Source organism: Monomorium pharaonis, chromosome 1, assembly GCF_013373865.1.
Source record: "Monomorium pharaonis isolate MP-MQ-018 chromosome 1, ASM1337386v2, whole genome shotgun sequence".
NCBI classification, from domain to species: Eukaryota; Metazoa; Arthropoda; class Insecta; order Hymenoptera; family Formicidae; genus Monomorium; species Monomorium pharaonis.
The window spans coordinates 725,501-742,733 of NC_050467.1; the positions used below are offsets into that span (position 1 = coordinate 725,501).

The window sequence follows — 17,233 nt, forward strand, 5'->3', positions numbered from 1 at the left end:
CATGGCTCCAGCGGTCCGGCAAGTGGCAAGTGCCAGGCCAGACTGCCAGTTGATCCGCGGCATTCGCTACGGTTGGTCGCGCGTCACGCTTTACGCTTTCCTCTCTCAGAACAAAGTGTTCTTTTCTAGAAATTTATTGAGAAAAAAAACACACGAAATCAGTCGGAAAACATCAATCGGAAAACTGATGAGTCTCGTGGAATACATCGTTCGAATGAAAAGACAGATGAATGGGAACGCGTTCCAATATAGGAATGTAGCGAGTGTATGTGTGTAAAGTGTTGTTTGCGCGCGGGCGTACTTTTCAGACGAGTTCCTCCGTCCTTTCATCATTTTCTTAGAAGCGCAAGAATCGAGAGAAGACTGGAGAAAACACGATGGTGTTCCTCGCGATACGAACCACCGTACTCTTCTTGTTTATTGTTGATCTTGATCGACGGGATGCAGCAGTTAATACCGTCACGTTGGCCAAGGTACTAGAATTTTTTTTCTTTCATTTTCATTCCTTTCGTGCTTTATGCTTTATATAAATTGGAAAAATTCTCAAGAGAAACACTTAAGCGAATTTCAATTGTGTTTGGTTAACTGCAACATTTAATTGAAATAATAACTATTGATAATGCGATTGACTGAGACGCACGCGTAAAACAAGCATTTTCTTCCAAATACAATGATACAAATAATGTATTGGAACTATTTTTTTATAACAATAACTAGTTTCAGTCTCTCTTTGATTTTCTCTCGGGTTTTCTTAATGCGATTGTATCAAATAACTTGCTAAATATAAAATTGGTATTGATTATCTTGTTGTCTACAACCTTTACAAAGTTATGTAAATTAGTCAACTTTCTCAAATTTACACACGGTAAAATATAAAATTTTGCATTTTATTTTTCCCTACCTTTTGGATTTGGAATAAGAATGCCAGGATATCTATAATACACATAGAGTGCGCAGTAACATAACAAAAAAGAAACATATTGTTTGTAAATGATATAAATGTTTCTTTTTCGTAATAATACATTTTATTGTAAATTAAACTGTGTATGAGAGAGAGAAATGAAAAAATTTTGCAAAATTATTTTAATCATTTTATTTAATTTTAAACAAAAATTTCCAATGTAAAGTTTAAAAAAAATTGTAAAAACAAGAATAATGTTTTACTAGAATACAATATTTAAAAGAGGAAACTGAAATTGGCGAAACTTTCACTGTTCTTAGCAATTGTATCAATTTAGCAATTAGACCAATTACATTCTGGAGCGGCGCGGCGATTATTTTACAACAACAACACGAAACGAAGAAGAAAACTCGTAGAATTCGCACTTTTGGATCAATAATTACACAATAAAGTTTATTGCATATTTAGGAGAAATAGATGGTCGAAGAAATTACATATACAAAATTATGAATGCTATGCGTAAGAAAAAGTAGCGCGTAACAATGAAAAAATTAAGTATTTTTGCGCTATGAACTATTTCCCGAAATTGTATGAAAGAATGCATGCGAGACTGTACTCATACGTGAATAAGAAATCGTGTAATTTGATCAATTTCCGTACGATAACGTTGTCGCCGTGTATTCTCGTACTCGTGATTCTCAATACAGTGGTCAAAGAGAAAATTATTTTCCTTTATGTCATGGTCATTCATTTCCTTCTTATCAAATTAATTATGATAAAAGGCGACCGAGTAACTATACAACTAATCCTTTCCGTCGAGATTTCTGCCAGCAAGAGAGGGAGCGGGAGAGAAAGAGAGAGAGAGAAATTTACACATATTATTGCATGGACAATATTTCCTTTTATATTTTATTGAACGGATATATCGGATTATTATTAGATTTTAGACTTTAACGGCCTAAAGTTATTTCATACATATGCGTACATATATCAAAATGCATAAACATTATTTTTATATCTAACATTTGTAATCTATAGCAGCAAACAATTTGACGGATGGGAATAATTGTAAACTTATTATTGTTTACTATATAAATATATCAATCTTACTCGAAGATTTAATTTCTGAGACTAAAATAAATTATTTAATATTTAAATCTTTAATTTAAAATTTATAAAAAGAAATTATATAACAAATTTCTAATTTTTTTCATATTCGCAATAGATTAGAACTTTCAAAATTCAATCAATGTAAATTTACACAATATATAAATATTTACGTATATACATAAATAGAGGATTTATGATATAATAATTTTTTATTATTTGTCATTTTCATCTTTTATTCGTGTAACTCGAAAGCAAAACTTATTCTTATGCATCCAGTTATCGGATTATATGGATTACTTTCGACTCTATGCGTCTATTATGCTTCGTTGTAGACAATGAAATTTATTTGCATTTTTTTAAGCACATTTTATGTAAATTTTTTTTATTTTAGGAAGAATGCAGGAAGAAGATAGCTGAATGTACGATGAATGGTGGTGGAAGCACGCCGGTGTGCGGAAGTGACGGAATCACATATTCCAATCAATGTCAAGTCATTTCTAAGCAATGTCAAGGCGCCTCCGTCCTCATCAAACACCCTGGACCTTGCCCAGGTTTGTATATCTTTATCTCTGTCTTGTTTACGTATGCAAAATTTTTTGTGTATCTCTGTACGTAAATTTATAAAATTTTTCACAAATTTACAGTCCAAATATTGCTTGCTGCTTCAGATTTTACTCTCTCTCTCCCCCCCCCCCTTCCCTCCTTTTCTTCCACCCTCCCTCTCTCAAAATTGCCGATTTGGCCTGTTAGAAAGAATTAAAGTAGGTATCATCCTCTTATCAAGTCAAGTGTTATACGACTTTTATCTAGAAACTCCGGCGTGCTTCTCAGCAAGACTGACTGCTCGATTGGGCGTACGGCCTGTTTGCCGACGTGATGGTACGTACGCACCGGTTCAGTGTCACGCGGAGACCGAGTATTGTTGGTGCGTAACGCCACAAGGCCGGCCGTTGCCCGATACAACGGTAAGATACAAAAAACCAAGATGTTCGAAAGCCGGTTCCAGATCTGCTGCTTCTACTAGAAGCGGCCAGAGGCGACGCTCACCGACCAGAAAACAACGTAGACAGTACGTCAGCAATAGGCATCGAAATACTTGCGATCGTACTGAAAAGTCCAAATTTAACGGAAACCTCATCGAGAACTTCAAAATTGAATACAGGCGAACCAACATATCCGCTGAGGGTAAGCGGCTCGATCGCTCTCTTCCGATTAATATCATTATTTTCATTAATCCGATCTAACTAGCGGAGAAGCGAGTTTATAATTGAAAAAGATGTTCCATTTATATCAGAAGACAGTATCGATATACCACATAAATTTCTCAGTGTATCTCTCGGTGTATGGCCAACCGCATTGCTTTCCTGTTGATAGACGATAAGAATATCGAACGGGTATTGTCATGGAAATTCCTTATGCTGGATCAAAATGCGGACGGATACTTAGATAAGGCAGAGTACAAGGAGCTCAGAAGACTCGCTAAGAAGGCGGTGAGACCGAAGAAGTGTGCACGCACGTTTGCCCGCACGTGCGATCTAAATCGGGATTTAAAACTATCCAAGCAGGAATGGGGTGCTTGTCTCGTCAATGATTTCACTCGTAAGTTACGTACGTAATATAAACGCGTCTTTTTTTTTAATTATGTGTTTAATTGTTTGGCCAGTGACACAGCGTACGCGACGAGAAGAGAGGAAGAGAGAGAGAGAAAGAGAGAGGGGATTAGAAAAAGGAAATATTACATTTATATGTCATATATCAATTCTTTGTCATCAACGGCATTATTAGAACAAGAAAGAGAGAGAGAGAGAGAGAGAGAGAGAGAGAGAGGTCTTTTCGAAATATAATAAAAAAATATCTGAGCAAGTTTTTTGAAAAATATTCTTTAATGTAACCAAAGTAAAGTTTTCTGAGAACGTTAACCGAGAAAAATTTTAGCTATTTCAAAAGATTATTTTATTTCTGTCAACTATTCCTCTAAAACTTGAAGCCTAATAACGCACATATACATATATCTCTTAGATTAATAGTTAATACTTAATAACATATTTCAAGGAGAAAACAATCGGCGACGGACACTTAGGTCATGTCCCTTGTTAGTTGCTACATTCGTGCTGCCACACATCATTTATCACTATGTCGCTTATTTAGATGCACTGCACACACATGTATATATGTATATACTTTTTTTTTAAACCAAATTTTTACTTTTAACTTAAATGACTGTGTGTGTGTGTGTGTGTGTGTGTGTGTGTGTGTGTGTGTGTGTGTGTGTGTGTGACTTGTGTAAATTTATAAATATATATCTTATATTATAGGTGAGTAAACAAATAAATTCACACATATGCAACGTGCTTCAAGTTAAATAGTTTTTCATGATTATACAATGAGCACATTTTTATTTATCCATTTAATATTTAAATATTTAAAAAATTAGCTAAACAAAAAGATTCGACGTACTCGTATGATTAAAAAAATTGTTTTACAGCGTTTTTCAAAGATAGAGGTATTAAAAAATATCAGCATATCTGTATCTAGGACTGTATCTAGGACTGACTCTGAAATTAATCGAATCTATGTTAAAGTGCCGACAGAGCCATAATAAATTGATTGAAAAGACTCTATTTCATAAAGATGAACTGTTGGTTCTAGCCTACGTTTCTCTCACAAATAGAGAGCTTTTACTTTTCAAGACTTACGATTTTAAAACTCACAACTTCTGGATTTTACTGATTTATTATATTTGAATGGATTATAAAGAAATGCCAAAAATCACATTTATAAGGAACAAGTTGTTACCTCTTATATTTTGTCATACATTTGATTTTGATTATGCACTGTATACGGGACACCGATATGTACGAAACATACGGGAAAATGTTATAATAAAAGTTTTATGACATCTGAGAGTCGGAAAGTTGAATAAAATAGAAAAGAAAACCAATTCTCTTTGTCAAGTATAATCAGACGGAGAAGAACGTCCTATAATAATTTCGGCGTCTAAATCGCTATTTAAATTAATGATGATACCACCGTAACAGGATGTCACGCGTGTCAAGGACCACATGCGTTTATATGTTATCGTGTCGACTCGCTTAACATTCGTGAATCCTGCCGGAAGTTGCCTACACGAATGCATGGTCGTGCATACGACCGGCTGCTGAAGAATTGAAGTAATTGACCTCATGTACGAGTTAAATTCTCGCCCATGCGTCATGACGACAATCATTATTTGCTATTTATGACTATTTAATAACGAGTAAACCACCGCGTTATTTCTGTTATCTCTTCATGAGATAGTCATAGTAGACAAGTTTGTTCTATGGATTATTTAAACGAGTAAAAAAATTTATATCTAAAGAATAAGACAGATGAATTTTCAATTGAGTAGTTCGAAGAATAAGAAATTTATTTATATTTCTAAATTTAATATCAACATTTGATAATAAATAGCGATTTTTCCAATGCATTTTACAATATTTGAAAAAGTATCTTTACTTTGTATTAATAAGAATAGAAAGGTGGAAGACAGGAAGGAAAAAAACGGGAGAAGAAGAGAGAGAGAGAGAGAGAGAGAGAGGAGAGAAAATTAATTTTCCTTTTTCATTCGATATGTGAAAAAAGTAGATTTATTACAAATTTATGTATTTTTTACAGTTTTGAAAGGTAGTCCAGCCATTGGTAATCCTATTCAGTCTCTACCGTTTAATGACGATCATTCAGATACTAAGGAGGAAAGTGATGGTAAGATTCATAATTTGTCATTTATACAACAGATGTAAGTTTTAGCCTTTGAATATGTACATATGAATACAAAGGTTTTGCTAAATAAAGAAACTTTATTATGTATATACACAAGGCATTACTTACGTATTTTAATTGTCTATGATGATCTCTTAATTTGAATTTTAGAACAAATTTTTTTTTTTCATAGTATGTAATAATTGAATCTATAAATGTTTTAAACTATAGCTAAGGAACCTTTTGAGAATTTCTTGTGAATCTTCTGGCTCTGATAAAATTTGCGATAAAATGTTGCATAAACATAAATATACACAAGTTTGAATCTCATCACTTTTAGAGTAAACCTTTTAAAAAATTATACTATACATATAGATTTCGTTTATTTGCCTATCTCTATTTGAATTGTGTTATATAGTTTTATATATTATTATATTGTATAGATTTTAATAGTTTTTTATCATTGGCCATACTTTATAAACTTTGCATCATAGTTCTTACACAATATAGTCATCAATCTTCTTTTAGACATAAACAAAATATATCTATATCTTGAAGGAACGACCTTGCTTTTTTCCTTTCATCCATCAAGTAATCCATGTCAGTAGCGAGATCCGGCTCTGTTTATATCGCGAGTGCAAATTTTACTGTCAAACCTCGTATCTTGATCAAATATTCTTTATCTACTTTTTACTTAAGCACTGATATCTCTTTAAATTTTCTGTACTCTTCTTTAAATCATCCTTGTGTAACGTAACATAGATTGACTTTTTCATTACTGATGAAAATATCACATACATTAGCATTTTTTGTAACTTTTCTACAAAAATCTAGAATCATTATAATTTATTCTTTTTTCCTTTATAGCAAATGATTGTATATCAGACAGAAAAACAGTATTGGAAGATCAGATGCAACATTCGCGGGGAGGAAATGTTTATGTTCCACAATGCATGTCTGATGGAAGATATCATCGTGTGCAATGTTATTCAGGTTATTGTTGGTGTGTGTATCAAGATACAGGTAAACCAATACCAGGAACATCCTCGAAGAATGGCACACCGAATTGTAATCCAGCTCCGACTCCTAGCAGGCCTATGAAAGGTAATAAAAAAAGTCTGTTTTCTTTCCAAGTCATTCGTGTTGTGTATATATTTTTAATATATATTTCAATTATATATTTCAAACTAAATATTAATTTTATAATAATATTCAGGATGTCCAGAGTTAAAGAAACAATTATTCCTTCGAGATCTAATGGATCTCATGCAAGAGAAAATGGAAGCCTCCAGCATCGATTCTAACGAAACTACTGTTAAATGGCAAGCTTCTAAGGAAGAAAGAATAGCCACATGGCATTTTGTCATGCTTGACAAGAATAAAAATAAGGTATTGAACAAAAGATGATCATCATTTATCTTTTTCTTTCATTAATATCTATTAATGGAGATAGATATTGTAATAAACTGTAAAATTATATCATTGTTATTATTGTTGTTGTTATTATTATATTGCGAGTTTGACGTAAATATTGGCAGAACTATTTTTTAGTCACTCAATCACATTTCAAACAAGTTTTTTTTCATAAGTGGACTTACATAGTTTTTCAAATTAAAATCAACGTTGTCTCACTACTTTCTCTTGCTTTTATTTTATTATAATTTAACCGAAGAAAATGTCATCTTTTATTAACATGACACACTCGTACACACACCCACACGCGCGCGCGTGTGTGTATGTAGAGGTGTGTATGTATGTGTATAATATACATATATATTTTTTGTATATACGCACACACACATACATATAGGTTTTAGAGAAAAAAGAATGGAAAAGTTTTCGCACAATGGTAGCGAGTAACAGACAACTTCGAAGATGTGGCAAAAAATTACCGAGATATTGTGACATCAATAATGATAGAAGGATCAGCATGACAGAATGGCTCAGTTGTCTCAATGCTCAGCGTCCAACAACAGGTGACACAATAACAATTTTTAATTACAAAAATTAAATTTAATTATAATTTGTGTGTGCAAACGTTCATAAACATTCTTTAATATTTATAAGTTCTAAATGCGTATTTCAGCCGACGATCCGGAAAAAACATTAACTACACCGAAAAGAATAGGCCCAAACCCATTAGACCAGTTTCTCAACGATGATGACTAATACATTGTGTGATAAATTGTGTTCGCTGTTCTATAAAGAGACACTCATCTTTTTTGTTATTAAGCTTTAAGACGGCTGCTGGAACTTTTGGAATCACTGTAAGCCACTTTTTTATGTAATATATTTTTCTGATAATCTATTATTAGTTTTGAGAAATTAAATTTTAACAATGCATTTGCAAATTGTTATATACTATTATTTAAAATCTCCGAATTTTTTTAATTTCAAAGAGTAATCTTTCATCCAATCGATTATACCTTTGCTTATCCCTGTAACTTTAAATATTGGTATTTTGCAAAATACTTAAAGCAATTTTCTCATACTGGTAATTACATTACATATATTTGTGTCATCAGTATGTGTGTACTCTTGTGTATCACCTAGTCCATAAATAATCCTATAAATAATTAAGCTATCTTGTACTGGAAACAAATTTAATTTAGAAAAAGATGGCCAATAAAATAATTTTTCTAGCAATGTTTTTCATTTGCTGAAATTTTGTTTCATATCCATTTACCCACTTCTTCAATCACGTTTAATTGAGCATTTAGTAATATTCTTAGTTTATGAAAAATTGGTAATTTAGAAAAAGTATTTAGTATTTTCTTTAATGTTTATAAATTCACACGTTTTTTAATGAATGATATACTTCAATGCGATAAGGAGTTTGTGTATAAATATAGAATACGCTTGCTACATGTAATAAAAATAGCAGATAGACAGACATTCGGAAAAAAAGTACTCGCACAAGACATTGTTTGAAAGAATATAAATCTAATTTGTGCGTGTGTGTATTTCCATATATATATATAGTACAATAATATACTTTCGTTTATATACATTTTTTATGTTGTTTTTACAGATTTTGGATGCTTTTTCTCTCTCAGACAACAGTTGTATAATATTTTTTCCTTTTTATGGCAAACACATAATAAATATAGGTCACATTTCAAAATACATGTCCATAATTTATAGATGGTGAACATAATTTGTGGAACGTTACAGTTGCCTCTCGAGTTTAGTCAATTCTTTTGGCACCTCGCGTTCTCCATGCAACTAACAGATTCCACGAAAAGTACAAGGAAAAACAATGAACCTGTGAGGCTAAAAGAATAAAAGCGTACCAAAGTACGCCATATGGCAGACTCTGAAAAGTAAAGCATACGGTATGTCAATAAATTTGTCTTGTGTTTAATAATGGAAAGTAAAATTAGAATTCCATTTTATCGAAAGAAATTTTGCAAGTATAACTAAAGCGCACACATGTCTTTATTATAAAAAGTCAAGAAAATTTGACAAGTTTGATTGTACCTGCCACAAATGAATTTCCTCAGTTTTGCCTACAGTTAAATATGTCCAGACATCTTTAAAATAATATACAATGGCATAAACCAATGGACCGTAACCTAATAGAATGATACCTATCATATATTTTTGTAGTGTTTTAATCCTATTTTTTTTAATCGCAGAGAGGGCGAGAAAAGATAATAACAAACTAGTGCACCATATGTATTCCCACCATAGTGGCTGAAAAAGAAGAGAAAATAAACTCATTATACAATTAAACTAAAATATATATCTAATATTCAATCTAATCAAAATATACTTTAAACAAAAAGAACAATGTACAAAAAATATATATTACATATACTATTTTACACTATTACATTTATGACGAGATTAATCCACAACAAAAGATGATTGTTGTTAAATAGTTTCATATATATTATAATTATATATTATAATTATTTGAAATAAATTTCCAGTCAATTAGAGATAATGATTGTATCAAATATTTTACATCTCTAGGTAATTGAAATTTTTTTTGTTATACCTGTGGTATTTGTAATTCCTCAATTTCCAAGATAAATATATCCAGATGATCTAATATATCGGCAGACAGTTTAGCGAGCATGACAAAAAATAATAGATAATGAAAAAATATACAATATTTGAGTCTTGATTTATTTGTTGCACTGGAAACAAATTTATATATATATATATATATATGCATATATACACTTGAAATTTTTTTATAAATTGTTACAGAAATGATAGAAATTTTTATATATGCTCCTTTATTACATTATACATAGTTTAAAGATTTAATAATGTCATTAAATTACACACACACACACACACACACACACACACAAATATTTATCCTTAAGTTTATTCATCTATTAGATTTTAATCTAAATCTTTACTCGTACTCTGACTTAATATATACGTAATTTATATCATACACACACATATCGCATATATACGTGATAGATAACGTAAACAATAGTTTTGAATTAAATACATTTAGCCAAAAATAAATGGATAATATTGTCATGCTGTTAGATGAATGAGAATTATCGCGGAAAGTATTTTAATTCAATATTGTATCTTTCTTTCTCACCTAACTTGATAGTGTGTCGCGATTTTCTGTCGATGACTATAATCGCTGCCGTCCGTTCCCAGAGCCTGGGAAAGCGTAACTTTCGAAGCCATAATCGGTAAGATTTGTGTGGCAATCACTTGAAATGAAAGATCCGAGAAACAAAAATCCAAAGCAATTTATGGCTTGGCGGAGGTTCATCAGTGAGTATTTTTAACTACTTTTAAACTTTGCGCAGCCAGATCGAAAAGCTAGCGGAATGGTCTCGATGTTTGGTTAAACCAGGTTAGACCTCGTCAGGCCCCGCCATAGACTTTTTCTTCTTTGCCCTTTGGATTACCGTCCCTTCAGGGACAAAGTTGACAAAGTACCACGCTTTCTGAGTTTTGAGTCTGCAGCAGTCTGCAGCTTCTTCTTCTTCTTTACTCTGTTTGGCTTTCTGTCCCTGAAGGGACACAGTATCACGCTTTCGAACCAGTCAAACAAAACCCAAGGGTTGACTATGTCCTTATCCTTAGCAGTCCGCAGCTATTGGACTACTGCCAGTAGTGCCCTAGTGCCAGTTAAAGACCTATAATCAAATGGTTTGTTCGCGTCGCCATGCTCCGACATGCTCCTATTCACCCCAAACGCACTCCAATACGTTGATTCCGATGACGCCAACCTATTAGAATGCGTTGGAGTGAGTAGGAGCATGTCGGAGCATGGCGACGCGAACAAACCAAAAGATTCGCCAATGGCGAACACAATTTTGATTGGTCACTTGAGTCACATGGTTTATCCGCCATTGCGTATCCACACTGGGCGAGGAAGAGAGGAGAATGCTCTGTGTTGAGCAGTATAGATTAAAGGAATATGTGTCAGAAATTATAAGGTAATTCAATCTCTGCACTCTCGAGGGTCACTATATTTTGACGATACACTCAGGAAGAACAAGAAAAATTAAATTTGCATCTGTTATATGGCTGCGTACAACTTGGAGCAGGCTCGCATTGTTTACTATCTGTACTACCACTGTACTACTCCAGACCCAGCCCCAGATCACAACCCCCGGCCCCAGCCCCCATCCAGTCTCCGTATGGGTACAAGATGGTGGATAGCAGTCATGGTGGGGGGCCATTGGCGCATCTTTGATTATAGGTCTTTAGTGCCAGTCTGCCAACTACTGCAGTTTCTCTTGCCGCCATAAACCAACTATAGGCCGGTATTCATAGTCGGATCTTATATTTAAGATCTTAAGTACTGTCTTAAGATGCCATCAACCAATCACAGAGCCGTATTAGCATCTTAAGACATTGCTTGAGACGATCTTGAAATAAGATTTGACTATGAATACCGGCCATAGACCGAGCATTTAAGCCGTTAGGCTCTGCTTACGGCGAGGGGAGCTGTGATTTGCGGGGAGAAGAACACTCGTGCCAGCTTGGTTTATTTCGTACATAGACCGTTTCAGGAGTGGGGGTATAGGCACACGTAGAAAAAAGAACGGACGTAGACGTTGAAAAGATGTATTTCCTTCTTTCTCATACGCGGACGCATGTGAGAGAGAAGGAAACACATCTTAAGCTTTCGGCCTTTGAGTATATATACATGGAGGAGGAATGCTAGCACTGAAAGTGTGTCCAAGATCTGTGCGAGAGAGAAAAGTATATCATGATACTTGCTCTCTCTGCGCATGCGTCAAATGCTATCTACTAGTTACACCGAGCACTTGGTACGCGTATCAAGTAGTGAATTTAAGCTGATCAGCCAATGATTAAACACATTCACTAGTTATTTACTATTTGATACGCGTACCAAGTGCTCGGTGTAAACTAGAGCATAGGCCGGTATTCATAGTCAAATCTTATTTCAAGATCGTCTCAAGCAATGTCTTAAGATGCTAATACGACTCTGTGATTGGCTGATGGCATCTTAAGACAGTACTTAAGATGATCTTAAATATAAGATCCGACTATGAATACCGGCCATAGACCGATCTTAAGCTCAAGCATTGTCTTAAGTCTAGCTTCGAGCCGACTTGAGACTTACTTAACCAATGAAATAACAGCATTGACGTCTCAAGATCGTGCTTAAGCTGGAACTTGAATAAGATTCGACTATGAATTCCGGCCTATGTCATTTTGTGTGTGATAGCCCTAAGCATCTTAAGTATATCAATATGGCGACTTTATATTGGGAACTGATACACACAAAATAACAAAAGATGCCTTTCACTTTGACGCTTGACGCTCATTTTCAGCGTCAAAAGATATCACGGGACTAAAGGTTGCGGTCCACTTGACGCTACAAATGCTTCGAAGCGTTTGATTGACCAATCGAAACAAAGATTTTTACGAATTGACCAATCAAAGAATGCTTTGAAACGTTTGTAGCGTTAAGTGGACCGTAGCCTAAAAATGACGAATGGGTATTTTTATTTTTAGTCATGTGATGTCTTTTGACGCTGAAAATGAGCGTCAAGCGTCAGCATGAAAAGGCACCTTTATGCAGTTTATGTCATTTTGTGTGCGATAGTCCTTATGCTATACATCATATGCAGGTTATGCTATTTCGTGTGTGATGGCCCTTACAGTTCACGTTAATTATACTATAGGTTTTCAATATTGGCAGTGTATATCGGAATCGGAACTCACTGAAACGCAGCTTTTAAAGTGAAATATTCAACTGGATTCAACTATGCCAGAAGAAAATTTAACCAAACGTTACATCATGTGTTGCTACTGTTTACAGTTTACTGTAACAATGTAACTGTGATATAATTACAAATTTTTGTTTTATCAAGATCTAGTATTTGTCATGGAAAGCAAAAGTAGCAACAATTTTATTAGTTACGTTGGTTTGGAGGAACACGAACTACAGGTAACTGCCGATTGCATTCAACTACGTGCCACGTAAACGTTTTCGTTTTTTAATTAGCTTCCAAGTTGATATGCCTTTACTCGCGCGCGCGCGCACACACACACACGCGCATTTGCTCTCTCTCTCTCTCTCTCTCTCTCTCTCTCTCTCTTTAAAGATACTTTAAAGACCTAACCTCCTTGTAGACTTTCAGTTCTAGTCGACGAGATTCGTTGGTTGAAAATAGCATAAGATTACTGCCAGGAGAAGTTCTTATCGCCGAAGCGCAAAATGTTCTGATGTTTTCACCCGTTAGCGACTTAAAACAAGGCATATCTGGGATTTTGTCAGTGACCAATTTCAAGCTTACCTTTGTCACCAGTGATTCAAACGGGGAGGTATATAGTTTTACCATTATCGGTTTGATGAAAAACATGAAAACGTAAAATGTTAACATTAGAAGTTAGATTATGAGTGCTTTCCAGCTATAAAACATTGTCATCACTGTGTGACACAGTGAGCTAGTTTACACCGTGCGATCTGATCTATGTCTTGACCTATATCCCGACCTTAGGTAGGCTAGTAACAAATTGTTTACATCATGTAAAACTATACATAAGTTTGGATTAATGTAGGTAAGTTATGTGGACGCTATAAAGCAGATCCATATATTAGTATTTGCAGGTACACTTACCACTTTATAGTACACCTCCATTTACATGCGTTACGTTGTATGGCCCAAGATGGGTTAGAGATCGTGAAAAAATGGCCTGACCCAAACAAGTTTGCGAGTGTTTACATCGTTGTGACCTATTGTGTTTGGGTTGAATATAGTGTATAGGTCGTGGATTAAATGTATGGTGTAAACTAGGTCACTGTTGCACAATGTTGAGCTGGAACGCTGTTTAACTTTATTTTACTGCCAAAGAGCAGAGCAGTAATTACCAAAAGATTTGTGATGTAAGTTAATATAAAAAAAATTTTTTTATAAATTGAGCATTTTTTAATAAGTCTTACTAAATAAGAGATACAGTGCTTTACAATGAATTATTTTATTTGTTTAATATTTAGTTAATAATGAAAGCTGATATAATATATGCATTGCAGTGTTTGCAAATAAATCCTTCCACTGCTGTAATTGGAAAATTATATAATTATTAATTAATAATTTTATGTAAATTTTTAATTGTAATAGACTGTAATATTTAAGATTAATAGTTAACACAGTTGACGTGTGTAAAAGATAGTAATAATTAATAGTAAATTTATCAATATTGATTATTATATCATAAACATTTGGAGTTGTAATAAATAATTAAAGCATGCATTAAATATTTTCCATTATCTAGAAACCAATCTTTAATAAAATCGTGTTATTTATCTTTTTAATTTGTTTTTTATTAACAAAAAGATTTTATAAAAATACTTTGGAATTATAATCACTTGATAATTATATTTTTCAGAAATATTTAATGCAAATAATCTAACCGTTTAATTAAAATTTTCTACTATTATATATATTTTTATCTACAAAAAAATAAGTGATACCAAATGTAAAAATTTAAGAATGTTGGTATTCTTGGAGTGACGACACAGTCGAACTTAGCTTTTTAGCTGCGTACGATTGTGTCGACTTGTGTTGTAGTTGGAAAGCACTAGTTTGTACACTGTGTTACATAGTGTCGTATATATATATATATATATATATATATATATATATATATATATAGGGTCGGTGTGTGTGTGTGTGTGTGTGTGTGTGTGTGTGTGTGTGTGTGTGTGTGTGTGTGTGTGTGTGTGTGTGTGTGTGTGTGTGTGTGTGTGTGTGGTGTGTGTGTGTGTGTGTGTGTGTGTGTGTGTGTGTGGTGTTGACATGATCCAAGACTTTGTGTTACATAAAGGATTGTAAAACAAGGAGATATCCTTATCGTTGAATTGTTCTCGCCAGTCCCAAACGCTACGAAGAACGAGAGGAGTGTTGGGATCCTGAAAAATTCAAAACTCAACCTAAGGCTATCGCAACTGCGACTTGTTATTCGCGGTAGTGAAAAATTTCGATTAAGATTCATCATACCAAAGCTGCCACTGCGCGATCTCTCTCACAGTTGAAGATAAAGGTATCGAAGATGGAAACATGCGCCGCGTCCCATAGCGTGGTCAAATATGTTTCCGTAAATTCAAAATCCGTTGGATATTGGTGACATAATTGCCAAACACAATCGAGGTATAAGAGAAACAATGGAGACTATACAAATGCAATAAAAAATTAATTGAATAATTGCCGTTAATTTGGAAGACAAGTTCAGCCTTGCAATGCTATGCGTACCTTTTCCGAATTAGCTTTCACTATATGACCTAATCTATCGCAAAACGGGTGGCCACCCGCGACCCATTCTTTTTGTAATAACGATTGAAAACCTGCGATAGTACGAAAATGATGATCCAGCAACAGTTGCGCTAAACTCGATATAACGCAGCACAAGTCTCTAGCGGCACCTTCTAAAACGAAGCGATTCTGAATTATAACACATAAGTCGATCTGGCAAAAATCAAACAAATATTTTAACAAGCTACCGAAACTATTCGTTATCAAAACTTTCCGTTTCACACGTCCCATAAAAATGTAAGGAATTTTTGTCATTACGCGTAAAAACTGCATTCGTCACACAAATACCATATCTTGACATTTACCTTGTAAGATGACAGAAATTCCTAAATTAAGACGGTCACAGACTTCGACTGTCTTTTGTAGGCAATACGATATGTACTTGAGCCACTTTGTATTTTCTAACAAAGAATAAAAATTATTATCCTGAATCCAAATTGTTCTGATGTTTTCTGAAATAAATATATACACACACACAATTAAACATTTATAAGTTGCAAATTTGGTCAGTTAATATACAACATAAATAGATAATAAAACATTTACCTGGAGTGCATAAGCTAATAAATTTGGCAAAACTTGCTGCTATTAACTTAACATTAATTTCTTTATTTAATTCGATAACAACGGGTGGTATTTTTTGAGGATGGCTTTTACGAACATTTTCAAACATAATATTCTCCTGCATTCTCTCTGTAATCGTTGGTAATAATTCTGACATTTTTACTAATGCCGCACCATGCACATTTGTCCAAGACCATACTAGCGGTCTATTACCTTGAAAATGTCTAGCTGCATCTGTCAATTGACTATCAGTCACAGACGCAGGTACCACTACATATTGGGATAAACTGCAAACAGATATGCCAAATAAGGTCAATTTCTTTCAATTTTTTTCAAACACTTTTTTTCTAGTTACGTTTATGTTACGTTCGACGAGAGTTACCTAGGGCAAAGTTGAAATTTGGCATTAACCATTGATAATCTCCAACCTTTTCTTGTTTCGTCATTACATAATGTTCTTTTCAATTCGTTCTGCCAGTCCGAAATATCTCGAAATAGTCGTACATTTTTGTCAAGACTACTGTAATAAGCCTCTCTGCAACCAGACATGCAAAGATTGATTTACAACTATGAATATACTAATATGCATATAATAATATCATGGGAGTTACAGGAAATATAATTGTAAAATGTTTAATTTTAACGCAGGGTTTCATTTAGATTCGCTAGATTTACGATACTAACTTGTAATCGTAAGCAAACAACAGTTGGTGCCTGCTAGGAAAAGCGTGATGTAGCAACGCAGTCAGAAGATTCTTACCATGTCCAAGAGGTGAAAATTTGAAAGAAAACGACCATGTTCTTAAATTCTGTAATTTATAATGCAATATATAATTTTTTCATTGCAATCACTAGTTATTTATATACAACAAAGTCCAGATATGAGAGAGAGCGCGAGAGAGATAGAGAGAGCGCAGGATAAGGATAGAGAGAGAGGAGATAGAAAATGAAGAGAGCGATTTATATCTAGTAGAGAGAGAGAGAGAGAGAGAGAGAGAGAGAGATAAGAGAGAGGAGAGAGCCTCTATCATCGCGAGAGAACGATCTATCGCTCGCTATGCTTAGATAGCGCGCGACCTCTCTCCTCTCTCGATCTCTCTAGCTCTCTTAATCTCTCTCTCTAGTAGGAGAGTCGTGCTCA

General features: G+C 34.0%; 4 protein-coding genes across 6 annotated transcripts in view; 2 read left to right on the top strand and 2 right to left on the bottom strand.

The window, feature by feature from the left end:
- Positions 1-28: 28 nt before the first annotated feature.
- LOC105840918 (SPARC-related modular calcium-binding protein 2) lies at positions 29-9,698 on the top strand. 3 transcript variants are annotated; one of them, XM_028191875.2, is made up of 11 exons: positions 30-473; positions 2,403-2,562; positions 2,822-3,196; positions 3,386-3,610; positions 5,666-5,752; positions 6,617-6,853; positions 6,966-7,138; positions 7,560-7,725; positions 7,836-8,016; positions 8,781-9,084; positions 9,388-9,698. In XM_028191875.2, the coding sequence occupies exons 1-9, from the start codon at positions 378-380 to the stop codon at positions 7,916-7,918; spliced, it is 1,602 nt and encodes a 533-aa protein (XP_028047676.1). In that variant the 5' UTR covers positions 30-377; the 3' UTR covers positions 7,919-8,016; positions 8,781-9,084; positions 9,388-9,698. The 3 variants fall into 3 exon arrangements, with proteins under 3 accessions (XP_028047677.1, XP_028047676.1, XP_012543460.1); XM_028191876.2 differs by having other exon boundaries at positions 29-473; positions 2,407-2,562; positions 7,836-9,084; positions 9,388-9,693; XM_012688006.3 differs by having other exon boundaries at positions 7,836-9,084; positions 9,388-9,693.
- On the bottom strand, positions 8,645-10,883 carry LOC105840920 (protein jagunal). The gene is made up of 4 exons (XM_012688007.3): positions 10,323-10,883; positions 9,753-9,894; positions 9,230-9,445; positions 8,645-9,065 (listed from the first exon to the last, which is right to left on the bottom strand). Exons 1-4 carry the CDS (start codon positions 10,412-10,414, stop codon positions 8,937-8,939), a joined length of 579 nt encoding a protein of 192 aa, XP_012543461.1. The 5' UTR covers positions 10,415-10,883; the 3' UTR covers positions 8,645-8,936.
- Positions 10,884-12,794: 1,911 nt separating this feature from the next.
- LOC105833933 (myotubularin-related protein 12) lies at positions 12,795-14,455 on the top strand. Its single transcript, XM_012676047.3, has 2 exons — positions 12,795-13,163; positions 13,349-14,455. The coding sequence occupies exons 1-2, from the start codon at positions 13,101-13,103 to the stop codon at positions 13,586-13,588; spliced, it is 303 nt and encodes a 100-aa protein (XP_012531501.1). The 5' UTR covers positions 12,795-13,100; the 3' UTR covers positions 13,589-14,455.
- LOC105830048 (myotubularin-related protein 10-B) overlaps positions 13,669-17,233 on the bottom strand; it is a 4,586-nt gene continuing 1,021 nt past the window's right edge. The window contains 8 exon segments of the mRNA XM_036284167.1: positions 13,669-13,721; positions 15,038-15,128; positions 15,217-15,387; positions 15,469-15,641; positions 15,834-15,980; positions 16,075-16,379; positions 16,475-16,627; positions 16,777-16,901. Coding sequence (XP_036140060.1) covers positions 13,669-13,721; positions 15,038-15,128; positions 15,217-15,387; positions 15,469-15,641; positions 15,834-15,980; positions 16,075-16,379; positions 16,475-16,627; positions 16,777-16,901 — 1,218 coding nt within the window.

Excerpts from the sequence above, each read along its gene's own strand:
- LOC105840918 (XM_028191875.2), top strand. The coding sequence starts at position 378 with ATGGTGTTCCTCGCGATACGAACCACCGTACTCTTCTTGTTTATTGTT. Across the intron at positions 3,197-3,385 it reads AACCAACATATCCGCTGAGG|ACGATAAGAATATCGAACGG; the intron begins GTAAGCGGCTCG and ends TCCTGTTGATAG. Across the intron at positions 6,854-6,965 it reads TCCTAGCAGGCCTATGAAAG|GATGTCCAGAGTTAAAGAAA; the intron begins GTAATAAAAAAA and ends AATAATATTCAG.
- LOC105840920 (XM_012688007.3), bottom strand. The coding sequence starts at position 10,414 with ATGGCTTCGAAAGTTACGCTTTCCCAGGCTCTGGGAACGGACGGCAGC. Across the intron at positions 9,895-10,322 it reads GCGACACACTATCAAGTTAG|TGCAACAAATAAATCAAGAC; the intron begins GTGAGAAAGAAA and ends ATTTGTTTCCAG. Across the intron at positions 9,446-9,752 it reads AGGAATTACAAATACCACAG|CCACTATGGTGGGAATACAT; the intron begins GTATAACAAAAA and ends CTTCTTTTTCAG.
- LOC105833933 (XM_012676047.3), top strand. The coding sequence starts at position 13,101 with ATGGAAAGCAAAAGTAGCAACAATTTTATTAGTTACGTTGGTTTGGAG. Across the intron at positions 13,164-13,348 it reads TGGAGGAACACGAACTACAG|ACTTTCAGTTCTAGTCGACG; the intron begins GTAACTGCCGAT and ends ACCTCCTTGTAG.